This window comes from Rhinolophus ferrumequinum, chromosome 3 (genome assembly GCF_004115265.2).
Source record: "Rhinolophus ferrumequinum isolate MPI-CBG mRhiFer1 chromosome 3, mRhiFer1_v1.p, whole genome shotgun sequence".
Taxonomy (NCBI): domain Eukaryota; kingdom Metazoa; phylum Chordata; class Mammalia; order Chiroptera; family Rhinolophidae; genus Rhinolophus; species Rhinolophus ferrumequinum.
In genome coordinates this window covers 8,590,469-8,607,768 of record NC_046286.1, presented here as the reverse complement: position 1 = coordinate 8,607,768, position 17,300 = coordinate 8,590,469, and the positions used below count along the sequence as shown (strand labels likewise).

The window sequence follows — 17,300 nt, the reverse complement described above, 5'->3', positions numbered from 1 at the left end:
GTGGCCAGCTTCAGATTGGGCTGGAGTATCATGCAGCTGCCTCCAAGGATGACACACCCAAAGGGCAGGCTAGGCAGGCACCAGAGCCCCACCAAAGTAAACCCTGCTCTGTACGGTCAGCCCCTGCACAACAGGTCCTCCAACTCTAGTCATAGCCAGCCCTCACAACCAATCACCCTGAGGGACAATCCCTCCAATTGATATGCAAACAATAATCAAGTCTCAACTACAACAGGAGGGCACAAACAACCCACACATGGGACACACTTGGAGCACCTGACTCTGGTGACCAGGGGACTGGGCCACTGGACCCTACAGGACACGTACTTCATAAGGCCACACTACTAAGACTGGGAGGCACAGCAGCCCTATACAGAAACAAACACAGGGAGGCAGGCAAAATGGGGAAACAAAGAAATACTTCCCAAATAAAGTACAGAACAAAACTGAAGAAAAAGATTAAACAAAATGGAAACAAGCAATCTACCAGACGCAGAGTTCAATACACTGGTTATTAAGGATGGTCAATGATCTCAGGGAGAACTTCAACAGAGATAGGAAACATAAAAAAACAACCAGTCAGAAATGAAGAATACATTAGAGAGAATCAATACTAGATTAGATGAAGTGGAGGATCAAATCAGCAATTTAGAAAATAAGGTAGCAGAAAACACCCAATCAGAACAGCAAAAAGAAAAAAGAATACAAAAAAGTGAGCATAGTTTAAGGGGCCTCAGGGACAACATCATGTGTACTAATATTTGCATCATAGGGGTACTAGAAGAAGAGAGAAAGGAATTGAAAACCTATTTGAAGAAATAATGACAGAAAACTTCCCTAACTTGCCAAAGTAAATAGATATACAAACCCAGAAAGTGCATAGAGTCCCAAACAAGATGAACCCAAAGAGGCCCATACCAAAACACATCATAATGAAAATGCCAAAGGTTAAAGAAGACAAAGAGAGAATCTTAAAAGCAGCAAGAGAAAAGCAATTAGTTATCTACAAGGGAGCTCGACTGTCAGTAGATTTTTCAACAGAAACTTTGCAGGCCAGAAGAGATTGGTAGGAAATATTCAAAGTTATGAAAAGCAGGACCTACAACCAAGATTACTGAACCCAGCAAAGCTATCATTTAGAATCGAAGATAGATAAAGAGTTTCCCAGACAGGATAAAGCTAAAGGAGGTCCTAATCACCAAACCAGTATTACAAGGAATGCTACAGGGACTTAAGACCAAAAAAAAAAAAAAAAAATCAAAAATATGAATAAAATGGCAGTGACTGCATATCAAACAATTACTTTAAATGTTGATGGATTGGCTGCTCCAATCAAGGGATGGGGTGGCTGGATGGATGGGAAAACAGGACCCTTGTATGTGCTGCCTTCAAGAGACTCAGTTTAGATCGAGGAACCCAGGTGGACTGGAAGTGAAGGAGAGCTGTGGTAGCAATACTTGTACTGGACAGAGTAGACTTTGGAACAAGGGCTGTAGCAGATGACAGAAAGGGACCCAGTAATCCCACTTCTGAGTAATTATCTGAGGGGACCTAAGGTGTTGCTTCAGGGAGACATGTATCCATATGTTCATTGCAGCACTGTTTACAATGACCAAGATGTGGAGGCAGCCTGGGTGTCTGTCGATGGAAGAATGGATAAAGAGGTGGTGGTACATATATACAGTGGATATTACTGGGCCATGGAAGGGAATGGGTTTTCGCCATCTGTGGCAGCATGGATGGACATGGAGGGAATTGTGCTGAGGGGAGTACGTCAGACAGAGAAAGACAGATGCAATGTGATTTCATTTATATATGGAATCTAAAGAACAAAATAAAGAAAATAGAAACAAACTCATAGATACAGAAAACATTTTGATGGTTGCCAGATGGGAGGGGGGTTGGGAATGGGTGGAGGAGGGGAAGGGATGGGGAAGTACAGGTTGGTTGTTGCAAAGTAGTCGAGGGGATGTGTGGTATAGAGTAGGGAATATGGTCAATGGTATTGCAGTGACTGTGTGTGGTGTCAGATGGGTACTAGATTTATTGGGGTGACAGATGGGAAGGGGGTAGGGGGACAGGGTGAAGAAGCTGAAGGTATTAATTAAGAAGTACAAATTGATGGCTGCAGAGTGGTCATGGGGATGTAGAGTAAAGCTTGGGGAATATGGTCAGTAGTACGGTAGTGTCTGTGTGTGTGTCAGGTGGGTACTAGACTATTCAGGGGTAGCTTCTTAAGTTGTATGGTCGTCTGAGCACAGTGTTATACACCTGAAATTAATACACAATAATACTGAATGTCAATTATAATTGAAAAATTAAAAAGGGGGTGAAGGTGAAGGGAAATAAGAGGTTCAAATTTCCAGGTATAAAACAAGTCATGGGATGTAACATACAGCATAGGGAATATAGTCAATAATATTGTGATAGCGTGATCCAGTGTTATTAGATGGTTGCTGGACTTAATGGTGAAAATTTCTTCAGGTATATAAATGTTGAATCGTGTACACCTGAAACTAATATAATATTGTATGTTAGCTATATTTTAATAAAAATCTTTAAAAATATATTGAAAGAGAGAAATCACCAGCCAAGAATAGTGTATCATTGTGGTTTTGATTTGCATTTTCCTAATAATTACTGATGTTGAACATCTTTTCACGCACCTGTTGACCATCTGTACATCTTTTTTGGAAAAATATCTGTTCAGATCCTCTGCCCATTTTTAAATCAGGTTTTTTGCATTTTTTGTTGTTGAGTCGTATGACTTCTTTATGTATTTTGGATATAAACCCTTCAGCAGATGTACAATTTGTAATAAATATCTTTTCCCATTCGATAGGTTGCCTTTTTGTTTTCTTGATGGTTTCCTTTGCTGTTCAGAAGCTTTTTAGTTTAATGTAGTCCCAATGTTTTATTTTTGTTTTCGTTTCCCTTGTCATTGGAGTCAAATCCACAAAAACATCACTAAGACCAATGTCAAGGACTTTAGCACTTCTGTTTTCGTTTATATTTTTTATGGTTTCAGGTCTTACATTTTGAGTTAATTTTTGTGTATGGTGTAAGATAGTGGTCTAGTTTTGTTCTTTTGCATGGGCTGTCCAGTTTTCCCAAGACCATTTATTGAAGAGACTCTCCTTTCACTATTGTATGTTCTTGGTTCCTCTGTTGTAAATTAGTTGTCCATATATATGTGGGTTTTCTTTCTGGGTTCTCAATTCTGTTCCATTGGTCTGAGAGACTGTTTTTATGCTAGTACCAAACTGTTTTGATTATTGTACTTTTGTAGTATAGTTTGAAATCAGGGCATGTGCTACCTCTAGGTTTATTCTTTCTTTTCTCAAGATTGCTTTGGATATTCAGGGTCTTTGTGGGTCCATACATTTTTGGATTTTCTTGTTCTATTTTTGTGAAAAATGCCGTTGGGATTTTGATAGGGATTGCACTGAATCTATATATTGCTTTAGGTACTATGGACATCTTAACAATGTTAATTCTTTTAATCCATGAACAAGAAATATCTTTCCATTTCTTTCTATCTTCTTCAATTTCTTTCAACTATGTTTTGTAGTTTTCATAGTACAGATCTTTCAATTCCTTTGTTAAATTTATTCCTAGGTATTTTATTCATCAGTCTTATTTTTTAAACGCACACAAAACAAAGATTGTCATTAAGTCATTTTGTGACTGCCTGCATTAAGCACTTTGTCTTAAGCATCTTTCTTTGCTTTTACCATCTGAACACATTCCTTATTGTCTGAGTGTTTTATAAATTTTGGATATTAACTCCTTATCAGATGTATCACTGACAAATATCTTCTCCCATTCAGTAGGCTGCCTTTTTGTTTTATTGATGGTTTCCTTCGCTGTGAAAAAAATTTTAAGTTTGATGTAATCCCATATGTTTATTTTTTCTTTTACTTCCCTTACACTTATTCAACTCAACACTGAAAAAACAAGAAACCCAATTAAAAAATGGGCAGAGGACATGAGGAGACATTTCTCTAAAGAGGACATACAGATGGCCAACAGAATGTGAAAAAAGGTTCAACCTCACTAATCATTCGAGAAATGTAAATAAAAACCACAATGAGATACCACCTCACTCCCATCAGAATGGCTATCATCAATAAATCAACAAACAACAAGTGCTGGCGAGGTTGTGGAGAAAAAGGAACTCTGGTGCACTGTTGGTGGGATTGCAGATTGGTGCAGCCACTTTGGAAGTCGGTATGGAGGTATCTCAAAAAACTGGAAATGGAACTACCTTATGACCCAGTAATTCCACTCTTTGGTGTCTATCCAGAGAAATCCAAGACGCTAATTCAAAAAAATATACGCTTATGTTTATTGCAGCGCTATTTACAATAGCCAAGACTTGGAAACAACTGAAATGTTCATCAATAGACGAGTGGATTAAGAAACTGTAGTACATTTATACAATGGAGTATTACTTGCCTATAAAAAATAATGAAATCTTACCATTTGCAATGATATGGATGGACCTAGAGAACATTATGCTAAGTGAAATAAGTCAGTCGGAGAAAGACAAATACCATATGATCTCACTTATATGTGGACTCTAAAGAACTGAATAAATGAGCAAAGTAAACAGAAGTAGTCTCAGAGATATAGAGGAAAAACTAATGGTTGCTAGAAGGGAGGGTGGTGGGGATGAGGAAGAAGGGGAAGGGATTAGACAGCACAAATTGGTAACTACAATATTGCCACAGGGATATGAAAGACAGTTTGGGGAATATAATCATTAATGTTGTAAAGATTTTGTAGGGTGTCAGATGAGCATTTGTCTTATTAGGGAGACCACTTCATGGACGGTGTAGATGCTTGACCACTGCACTGTACACCTGAAGCTGAAGCTGAATAATATTGTATGTCAACTATAATTTAATATATATAGTCACGGGATGTGGAATATAGCATAGGGAATAGCGTCAATGCAATTGTAATAGATATATACGATGTCAGAGGGGCAATAGATTGTGGGAGAGAGGTTATCACTTTGTGAGGAGTGAAATGTCTAACTATTGGATTGTTTTGTACACCTGAAACCAAAAAAAAAAAAAAAAAAGTTGCTTCTTGTCATCTCAGATAGTGCTTTTTTTGTCCTCCGTTATCCTTCTGCTATTTTTTTTAAATTAAAGTTTATTGGGGTGACAATTGTTAGTAAAGTTACATAGATTTCAGGTGTACAATTCTGTATTACATCATCTATATATCACATTGTGTGTTCACCACCCAGAGTCAGTTCTCCTTCCATCACCATTTATTTGATCCCATTTACCCTCATCTACCACCCCACTCCCCTTACCCTCTGGTAACCACTAAACTATTGTCTGTGTCTATGAGATTTTGTTTCTCATTTGCTTGTCTTGTTCTTTTGTTGTTTTTGGTTTATATACCACATATCAGTGAAATCATATGGTTGTCTACTTTTTCTGTCTGACTTACTTATTTAGCTTAGCATTACAATCTCAAGATCCATCCATGTTGTCACAAATGATCCTATTTCATCTTTTCCTACTGCCGAATAGTATTCCACTGTGTATGTGAAGTTGTGGTATACATACACAATGGATGAATGAAAGGCTTCTGCTATTTTTTTTCTTAATCTTTCAGGTTATTTATTGGATATGTTTTCAAAATGCGTTCCAAAAGCTTCTGTGTTCTGTTGTCCAAGAGGTTAAACCTGTGCATGGACTTTCAAATTGTTTTGTATTGTCGGCTTGAGGCATTATCCCATGTCATCTTTTTGATGAAGCTCAAGTTTTGGAGACTCTTTGCTTCGCCAATAACATCTCTGGGAGTTCTACTGATTCCAGAAGAAGAATGTGTATTCACGTAATTGGTGATAACTTCCCATCTTGAATTTGTTCCAACAAGGAAGAAGTTCACAGCTTTAATTAGTAATTGCAGATCAATCTGCTTCTGACCAATTTTCACTGCCATTTGCACCTTTGACAGTTGATTCTTCTGCATTCTTAGATGCTTGTGACATACAAGCGTTGCTTCCTCTTTTTTTCTAATTTGCTCATTTATTTCTTCTGTTTTACCAGAGCAGCCACCCCTACTTCTTTTGTAGATAATAATGTGTTTCATTTAAGTACTGTAAACTGGCTAGTTCGAGCTTATCACAAAGCTTTTTCACTTCATCATCATTTTAAACTGTGCCATCTCATTATCAGAAAAGTGATTCAGGTCTTCCATGAATGTTGAAGTTTTTGCTGCCTTTCACTTTTTTTACTGAGATATATTTGACATATAACATTACATTAGTTTCAGGTATACAACACAATGATTTGATATTGCCTTTCCCTTTTAAAGGCTTTTTTCTGAGTATCTTTTTTCCTTCTTTGCCAATAATGCTTATCTAACTTCCTCCTCTTCTTTCTCCTTAGCTATCCAAGCAGCTTCTAATTCAGCTCATCTTTGTTTTTCTTTAGCTTCTTGCTCCTTCCATTTTTCCTTCTGTTTGTGCTTTACTCTCTGCTTCTTTTTTGGCTTTTTCTTTGAACATGTTTATCTTTACCTCACAGCTATGCGCATTATCAACTAAGTTCAGTTCATGTCTTCTTTTTTCCTTTGTGCCCTTGTTGCTCTGTTCTGTTTTTCAATGTCTCTCTTCCCATCATAACATTCTGCTTTTTTCTTCACTTAAATTAAGTCTCTCCAAGAATAAAAATTATACCAGAAGAAATAAAATGTCTCTACATCTTCAAGCGGTAAATTCTTATAACCAAGTTTAGGAACTTTTGGGGGAGGCTATCTGGAATTCCTTTCAATCCCTGGGAGAAAACACTTCAAAGAATTTGTTATTTGCCTCACTTTTAGAAGGAACTGAGTTATCAAAAGTAAGATCTGCACTGTTAAATTCTCCTTTTACACTGCATCAGATATCCTGTATGCTTTAGTTATGCAAGTGGGGTAGTAACTATCTCCTTCTTTCATTGATTCACCAGCTGCTTTTGGTGATGTTTTAAAACCCTTGCTTTAGGAGCTGCACTGACCTGACTGTGTAACTTTGTATCTTACATGGCCAACTCCAAGCACTGCATAATGGTCCTGGTTCTTCCATTGTTTGGAAGCAGGTGTTTTAGCAATAGAAACTATCCTAACTGCAATTCTTCATCTTCTGTTTCCTCTGACAACTCTATCCTCCAGAGTGCCAGAGGTCAGCGCGTGGAGATGGCAGTCCTCAGGGCCAGCCCTGTGAGAGCAGTAGCTCACGTCCTGAGTGGAGGGAAGGGGGCATCCTTTTTGGCTCTACCTCCCAGTCCCAGCCTCATGCCTTGGCTCCACCAACACACGAAGACAGCCAATGACCACTTCCAGATGGAGCCTTCCTGCTGTGGTTAATTTCTTTCAGACTTCTAAAAAACATGTCACTTAATTTTCTACAAACTTAGAATAGAATAGGGGGGAATACTTCCTTCTCTTCCTCCACCCCTACTCATTCTGATACATTAGTGCCAAAACACTGACAAGGACAATCTGAGAAAAGAAAATTACAAGTTATCTCCCTCATCAATATAGTTGCGAAAAATCCTTAACAAAATTGTAACAAACTGAATTTGAGTGTTTAAAATGAGATAGTACGGGGCAGCTGGTGGCTCAGTTGGTTGGAGCGCTGTGCTCCTAATACCAAGGTCGCTGGTTCGATTCCCACATGGGCCATTTAGCTGTGCCTTCTACAGCTAGATTGAGAACAACCACTCGACCTGGAGCTGGGCTGCTGTGAGCGGCCAGTGTAAGCTGCCATGTGCGGCCTGAGCAGCTGGCGACCAGCGTGAGCTCAGCTGGGTAGAGCGTAATGATCATAATATCAACATGGGCCAGGGAGCTGCGTCCTCCGCAATTACACTGAGAAACAACAGATTGACTCAGAGATGGGGGTGAGGGTGAAAGGGGAAAAAAATAAATAAAATAAAATAAAAAGAGACACTATACCATGACAAAGCTGAGTTTATCCTGTGGGCATTAGGATTGTTTCATTTTAGAAAACCTAAAAATGTCATCCATCACATTAACAGATTGAGAAGAAAAATCTTATAAACATCTCAAAATATATGTGCAGAAAAATTTTTTTCAAAACTCATTCATAACTTTAAAAAATATCACCTAGTACTAAAACTATGAATAAAATTGCCTTAATCTAATCATCAATGTATTAAAAACCTATGAAAACATCAGACTAAACTGGGAAATATTAGAAACATTATCTTTCAAAAGAAATCAAAATCAGATGCCAACTGTCACCATGTCTATTTCAGGATGTAGGGCAGTCCTACGCAAGGCAAAAAGGCATGGAAATGAAATTAACAGGGGCTGGAATGAAAGGTGGGGGCCAGAGTATACAAAAAAGCACACAAGAGGTGTCTGATAAAGGCAGCCAGGGAGAAGACGAGGATTCAATTACACCCTAAAAGGAGCACTAAATATAAAGGGAAGTAGATAATTTTAATGAAGTCCTTTTTATATTCTCATGCTACTCTGTACAGTGTTTTATCAAAATTAACATGCTTTGTGAATGAACAATGTAAACAAAATTGGGCCAGATGATAAAAGCTTTACTTTATGAAAATAAAAATACTTATACAAACCTGAATTTTCTTTAGTACAAGTGGTGTTTCCTGATCCCATACATGGTTAATTCCTCCATCAGTAATATAGGCTTTACATGCTGTCACCATTTGATTTGTTACCTAAAATAAATGTAAATCCAAAATAATTATAATTTTTTAAAATCACAAGCATAAAAATGATAAATGGTAAACTTATAAAATGAATTAATCGCAGTACATTAAACAGAAAGAAATACATATTCCAGTCGCAACAAACAAAAAAATCCAGTCACATTTACCTACAGTATTTAAGTCAACATAACTGGGACCACAAATTTCAAAGTCAACTATATTTTCCACTCGTCTATTTCTCCTCTAATTAGATCTTGATCCAGTCAAAGTGTAATGCTTCACCATCCTTCAACATGAAAACTAAATATAAAGTTAATCACCTCTTACAATCCCACCCCTAGTAATGAAAAAAATCAAGATAGCTATTTAAAGTGTTCAGAGGTTAGATCAAACGGGCAGGCAGGCTGACACACAGAAATTTTGGAGAATTCCTAAAATATGGAAAGCATATGAGTTGGATTCAAATCTCCAGGAAGAAAAAGAAAGACTAGAGAAAACCAGAACCCAATTCTAGAGAAGGTTATTGTAAAGACGGAACAGTTATGGGAGATTTTCAATATAGGAGACAATGTGAGGGGTCCCTTAGTTATAACCCTGCACATTGAATTTGGAGCAACTTGTACAGCAGGCAAAAGTGACGTATGCTGAAAGAACAAATATCAGTGTGAACTGAAGAGGTGTGGTTGTGCCCATGGTAGCTACTGCACACCCGGAGAACATATCAGATAAAATGCTATTCACACTCCCAGCCTAATGTAAGTCACACCTCTCCCCCACAAGAGACAGACTACAAGAAACAGAACAGGGTGGCAAATTAGGAGTCTCCAATACAAAGATGGCCAGACAACCAAGAATCACTAAGCAACTGAAGAAAACAAACATAGTAAGAGAGGCAGTGAACTCAACAAAGATTCGGAAATACAGAAAAGATATATGTAAAATCTTTTAAAATATCTTTTATTAACTAAATTAATTCCTCATAAAGATATGAGAGGATTTTACACCATGAAAAACAGAGAACTTGGAAATTGACATTTTTATTGTCAAAATGTTTTAAATCTATTGATGGACTGACCTGCAATTGGGACATAAATGAAGAACAAATGAGTGAGCTTAAAAGTCAAAGGATAGGGGTGGCCGGTTAGCTCAGTTAGTTAGAGCGCAGTGCTCTTAACAACAAGGTTGCCGGTTTGATCTCCACATGGGCCACTGTGAGCTGCACCCTCCACAACTAGACTGAAAAAACAATTTGACTTGGAGCTGATGGGTCCTGGAAAAACACACTTTAAAATAAATAAAAGAAAAAAAAATGGTCAAAGGACAAAGATAGACCAAAAAAAAATAATTAAGAGAAATGGAAGTTAGGTTCAAGGGGTGAGAACAAACTGAACAGGTAGATAAGGAATAATTCAAGGCAAAGTAAGTAATTTCCAGGAATGAAGAGAGACGAAAGTCTTTAGGTTGAAACAACCTAGCAAGTATAGAACAAGATAAATGTGAAAAGAACCTCATCATTTTGAAATTTCAAGCATGAAAAAAAATATCCAAAAAGCTTCCTAAGAGAATAAAACAGGTTTCCTACAAAGGAAAAATAATCAGATAAGCATCAAATTTCTCATCAGCAATACTGGATGGTAGACAACAATAGCTTCAAAATTCCAGGAGAAAATTACATTGAACTTAGAATCCTAGTCAAACTAATATTTGAGTGACAGGACAAAATGAAGCTATTTTCAGACATGCGGGGATTCAAGAGGTTCACCACACACCGAGCCTCTCTGAAAGAACCACTTGAGAAGGTTTTTTCAACAAAAGAAGTAATGAATCCAAGACGGAGGAAGATGTGAAAATCACAAAACAGGTGATCAAAGAAACTAGCACTACTTAGATTTTAGTATGAATACTTGTTGATTCATAATATTGAAAAAATATTAACAATAATATGGAACTAGAAATCTCAATGTGGGACATAAATAGGAAGGAGGGAGACAAGTGACAGGGAAGAATCCTAAGGTCCTTGCCTTGTTTAGGACACAGATAATGATTAAATCTATCCTTTGATTTTTTTTTTTAGAAAAAAGTTGAAATGCGACTGTTACTTTATATACTTATGTTCGGTTTGCATCATTTACAAAGAAATTCAATTTATATGTTTCTTGGATGATTTTTCAATTTAAAATAATTAACCGTATGGCACAACACGTAGAGATTTTGCATCAACTACAGTGCTGGTGGGAGTAGCTATAGAAGAATTGTTAAGAGTAGGCACAATTCTTAGCTCTTGAGCAAAACTATTTGGGGTGAATAAATTATAAACACACCAGCTACATTTAAACCAAAAGCCTCAGGGCTTACTTCTGACAAGAAGAAAAGTAGCCCTTCAATTATATACAATGGACCTCAGTCAAGACCCTTCTTTTCTTGTCCACTGGGAGTATTAAAATTCAGAACTCTGAGAGGCACCCAAACTTCCCATTTCTCTTTCTGGCTCAGAGGGAAAACACTGTCAACTTTTTCAGAGTTAATGCGTGACTTCTTCCCTCAAAAACTTACCTTGATAAACAATGAGGTCATTCTCTCCGAGGTGTTATAATACCTTGACACACTGTGAATCATTCTGATGGCATTAATCAAATTTTGTATTCCATGTGCCATGGAAACCTAAAATTGAAATACATTAAGTGAATTCTATCATATGTTTATCACAGGTTTAATGACCAATATCCTCCAATATTCAAAACTCCAAACTTACATAAAATAGTATAACATTTTAATCTTAAAGTCAAATTTACGAGGTTACAATGATGTAACCTCGACTGGATCCGAGAACAGAAAAAGGACATCAGTTTTGGCAAAGGTGCCAAGATAATTCAAGATATTAACAGGAGAAACTGGGTGAAGAAAATTCAGTACTACTGTTGCTTACAAGTTTATTTAAAAATAAAATTTTAGAGGTGAAAGTGATTTTTAAGGGTTAGTAGATCAAGCTGCTCTTTTTAAAGATGAAGAAACTGGTATCTTAAGGGGTAAAGTGACTTATTTATGGTCAGAAAGCTAGTTAAAAACAGAGATTAGAACCCTCAGAGATTAAACATAAAATAGAACTCATTTCTACTTATTCAATTCGATTCACTTCTCAGCAAACCTACTAAGTGCCACTAGGTTCTAGAACATTGGGCAAAACCCAGACACAAGGAATTGATTCCTGAGGAGGTCGTGGCAGAGAGGAAGAGCTGCACACAAACCAGTTAAACAAGTAGAACGACATAGAGCAAAGCAGATCAAGTGCAAACAGATACAAAACAATCGCTAATGTATACTGAATGTATACATAATGCACCCAGCACTACGCAAAGAGCTTCACATGTTATCTTAATGTATGCTTACAGGACCATTTAAGGTAGGTTTGATTTCATCAGAGCTAAGACGTCACTGATTGCAAGACTGTACCGTTATTTTATAAGACACTGAAAAAGGAAACAAAAAGTCCAAAATGGGGCATCTCACTCCCACCTAAAAAAAAGCCACCAATGGGGCTACACTCCCTCTGTAAAGGTAAGCATGAAATAAAGGTGCCACGGAGAAAAAGACAGGAACAAAACTTAAATGTCCCAATCCCACTCCTTGGGGAGAGAGGGAAAATAAATTCCCCTGAGAATTTGTACCACAAGCTGGCATTCATTCACTGCAGTCTGAATTCACACCAATGGGACCAAAAAAAACCAAGGAAAGAACTAAGAAACTAAGATGGTGTCAAGTTACATCCACAATGATTTATAAAACTAAATATTACCATTATCTCCATTTTGCACATAAGCAAATAGAAAGGTAGGGAACATAAGTACCTTGTCCAAGGTCCAGTACCTGGTCCCACAGCTGTAACCTAACCACACTTATGTGCCTGAGATTTCGGTACCTTGCTTCAACTGTGATGCAAATCAGGGTGGAAGCATAGGTAAGTTCAACGGCATTCTTGCCCTCAATGAGCATGCCTTTTAATTGTTAGGACAATAAAAAATATGTAAAAGATTTTTAAATGGTGATGGAATAAATAAAACCAGGAAGAACAACTACTGATTCAGGTGCTACTCTTCTATGTCCTAGGTATAAGATATAACTATGACATAAGTGTATCAATTGTATGTTGTTTGTGGGAATTAACATCATTACTTCATAGTGAACCTTGTATATCAGAATTCATATTATATATGCTATCAAAAGATTCTAATAAAAATGTGTCCAGAAAGAGTTCCTGCCACCCTCAATAAGGCAAGTTTACAAAGTACCCCTAACTCCAGTGAAGAAGGCTCAGGGATAGCATCAAATGATTTCATCAGGAAAAGGCACTTCATCTGAATTTTAAACATCATTATTTATAATAGTAGCTCCTTGAGTGCACAGTTCTAATCTATCTATACACAGTATTCAAACATTTTATATGTAAAATATGTAATAGTAGATATGTCTAAAGTGTAAAACCAGGATGCTAAAGTGAAACATTAAACATAAAATTCATAAAATTTATCCAGAAATGGAAGTATGGGTCCTCTGCACTTTTCCTGCTCAAATGGCAGTTACAAACTAAACAGCTATTACTGTTTGCTTTTCATAAGAATAAAGAAAATGAGAGAAAAAAAAGAATTTGTGAAACTACAGAAATAGTGGGTGTATGAGGGGGAAGCAATTACATGACTCAATACTAGTACTTCTCTAAATTCTAAAGATAATTGAAACGTTCCTACATCAGAGCATGTAAAAAGCTCAGTAACAATAAAGTAACTGTAGCAGTAATAATAATAATAATGTACATCTGTGGCTAGAACAACTGAACAAAGTTTTGTAAATTACTATGATGAAAAAAATACCAGAACTAAAAGGTATGAAAATTATGTGAATTTAAGCAAGTCTTTTGAACCAAGAAGTTGAAATTAGTATACCTTAAAATTTAGAGTTCTTGATAATAAAAAGCCCTGTATCTTTCTTTCAAGTTTACTTTTTATGATGAAAAGCTTTAAATATATAGAAAAGTGAAGAGAACAGTCTAATGACTACCTACGCCCATCGCCAGATTTGACAGATGTTAGCATTTTGCTATATTCACTTCATCTGTTACTTTTTACAAGAGCTACGTATAAGCAGTCCTTCTAGAGTAGGCTTTAGGTGTATGTGTATTTAATATTTGCTCCTTGTGAGTAGCCCCAAATGCTTGTGACATGTGATAATTCTAATTTTTCTTAGACATAAATTTTAATTGCACGTTATAAAGCTGGGGAATCAAGTCATTGAGCTAGAGTGAGCCAAGCCACAGTCATATTTTTCTATTTCTCTATAATTTGGGTTTTCTTACTCATGGTCATATACACAGAAACATCTAAGAAGTGATATAAAATGTTCTTATGTGAAACAGATTTTAAAAAGATTCCCAACAGAAGTCCAGTTGCTGGTACTAGGGGTAGAAGTGAACAGAGAGTGAGGTTTAAGAAAGGCAGAATTCTTCTTTGTGAACAACAATAAGTTGTAAATAAATTAAAGGACATCATCTCTTTATGGAATCAATTAAAAGACTGTTTCTGAGAAGTGTTTCCATCCTCTCTCGCGGTGCTTCCTGATGGATGACGTTTTCCCACGTGGTAGTAAGAACCACACCTGCCCAGAACTCTGGACCCCACACTTTTCCCTTCCCACTCACATTAAACTCCTTGGCTACCAGCGCCCTCTTGGGAGGGGTAGGAACTGCCCCTACACATCCCTCTTCTCCAAATCGAAGCGATGTGGGACGTAGACTTTTCCCCTTTCCCTACCTCTAGGAGGAAACCAGCATTTACCCTGCCCCAAAAAGGTTGCTTAGCCATGCCGTATGGCCAGTGGTGCCAGGTATGTGGAAGATATGACTATCTCTTCAAAAATTAGAATGGAGAATGCTGAATATGTGAACCAGACACTAATATAAGTTATTTTGAGAGAATTTTAATTTAGAGAATACCTTGAAGAGGCAGCATAGTAAAGTGGGAAAAAATACAATCCATAATGCCAAAGAGGGCTGGGTTCAAATTCAGTCTCATCACTTATAGTTGTAGAAATACTCAAGTTTCAGTTTCCTCATCTTCAAGATGAGGATTGTTGTGAATACAGAATAAAAATATATGGAGATGCCTATAACAGATGGCCAGCGTTCTCAAGACTGTGGACATCATTAAAAATCCAACTGCCCTAAGTTATCAACAAATACTAGGTTCCTTGACTTCCCCTCTCTGTCTAAAGAAAGGATAGAGGGTTTTCTTTAGTTTTCATATTTCATATGAAACGTTATGAAATGCCAGATAATTTGTGAATTAAAAACAAATACACTTTAGAAAAATAAAAGCAAATGAAATTGCTAATATATTCTTTAAAGGAACTCTATAGAAATATTATGAGAAAAGCAGGTGAGAAACTAGAAATGGATCCTGTCCTGCATCACCAATTAGCTGAGTGACGCTAGCAAAGTCACTATCTCATCATGCGTCTTGGTTTCCTAATCTGTAAAGTGGGAAATATCTACCATGGTAGGCCACCTCTCAGATGGCCCCCAGTGATGTCTACTTCATGGTTATTTACACTCTTGTATAATCCCCTTCCCCTGAGTGTGCACTGACCTTCCTGACTTGCTTCTAAAGAATAACATACAACAGAAGTGATGGAATGTCATTTGTGAGAAACTAATATATTTGTCTTGTTTAACAAACAAACACATAGTTATGATGCTATATATTTAAAAGTGGGTTAAAATAACAAATATTTAATTCATTCAAAGTGTTCATTCATTACGGATATGTAATAGGGAAATATGTCTTTTAAATAACTTTTCTGTAGTATAAGTTTTTCCCAATACACACATATTATTTTTAAATGCAGTAATTTTTTAAACTACCCTTTTAAAAGCATACTTACGAGATCATAGTTATAGAGAGGTTGACATACTTTTTCTAGAGTGTACAAATATCTGACATTATCTTTTGATTCATTCGCTGTGTCTGTGATTCTTGCATCCAAATCACGCCAATTCTGAAAATAAAAGTATAAGAATTCTATGAAACATCGAAATATATCAGTGTACTAAAGTTTAGTCAAGAAATGCAAGCTGGGGGCGGCTGGTTAGCTCAGTTGGTTCAAGTGCGGTGCTCTTAACAAGGTTGCTGGTTCGATCCCCACATGGTGATGGGCCCTAGAAAAACATGCTTTAAAAAAAAAAAAGGAATGCAAGCTGTCTTCCCTAATCTCACATATATAAAATAGTAGATACTTAAAGATGATTTACATATCTTTTTAAATATTATTTAAGACTTACAGTTATTACAAACACCTTGAATTGTTTTACTAAAGCTAAACATCCTGTCTGTAGGCTTAAACTGAATCTGCTTCTACCTGGAGTGACTTTTTTAGGTTAGCTATTTGTGACATTACATTATTCTGGATCTTCAAGAATGGGTCAAGTTATTAAAACAGAACATTATTCCATGAAAATATACCTATCAACAGAGGGAACTTTTCATGTCCAGCAAGAATGTGTACAGATGCCTGAGGAATATGGTGGACTGCATCATCCAACATATGTAACAAATGAAGAACTTATAGAATCAATACTAACGAGAATCAATACCATTTTTTTAAATGGAGGAAAGATGTAAACAGCCAATTCACAGAAGACATGCAAATAGCCAATAAACTTTTAAAGACGAACAACTTCATATTAATAAGGAGAATACAACAAGCCATTTCCCAGATGCCCAACCGGGAAAAAAAAATTAACCAATAATAAGTATTGACAAAGTTTTGGAGTATACACCCTAAGGAAATACTTGCATGTATGTGTATAGAAGCTTTCACTGCAGCAATGTTTGTGAACACACAGAAAAGAAAGAATTTCCTCAAAAAGTTAAATATAGAGTTAGCATTTGACCAAGAAAATCTACTCCTAGGTATACACCCCAGAAAAATCACAACCCATCTTCACACAAAAACTTGTACAAGAATATTCATAGCAGCATCATTCAGAATAACCAAAAAGTGGAAACCCAAATATCCATAAAACTGATAAACAAAATGGGATATTATCTATTCAGTGGAATGTTATTAGCTGTGAAAAAGAACGAAGTACTGTTTCATGCTACAACATGGATAAACCTTGAAAACACTGTGCTAAGTAAAAGAAGCCAGTAACAAAAGACCACATATTACATGACTCCATTTATATGAAATGTCCAAAATAGGCAAATCCATAGAAATAAAAAGTAGACTTGTTTACTTAGGCCTGGGATAGGGAAAGGGAGATGAGTAGAGAGAGGAGGTGACAGCTAAACTGTACCAGGTTTCTTTTTGAGCTGATGAAAAGATTCTAAAATGATTGTGGTGATGGTTGCACAACTCTGTGAATATACTAAAAGCCACTGAATTGTACACTTTAAATGGCAGAAATAAATAGTATGTGAATTATATCTCAAGACTTTTGAAAGAAAGAAAACAATCTGTCTACAAACAGGAAAATGATTACATAAAACCTGGTACATTAACATTTTGGCAAACTACACAGCTCAGTCTAACAGCCATAAC

General features: G+C 36.6%; 1 protein-coding gene and 1 pseudogene across 1 annotated transcript in view; both read right to left on the bottom strand.

The window, feature by feature from the left end:
* Nucleotides 1-17,300, bottom strand: part of DNAH8 (dynein axonemal heavy chain 8) — a 335,302-nt gene that overhangs the window by 305,424 nt on the left and 12,578 nt on the right. The window contains 3 exon segments of the mRNA XM_033102419.1: nucleotides 8,619-8,720; nucleotides 11,265-11,372; nucleotides 15,642-15,755. Of these exon segments, the coding sequence (XP_032958310.1) occupies nucleotides 8,619-8,720; nucleotides 11,265-11,372; nucleotides 15,642-15,755 (324 nt within the window).
* Nucleotides 5,612-7,836, bottom strand: LOC117018213 (dnaJ homolog subfamily C member 2-like; annotated as a pseudogene).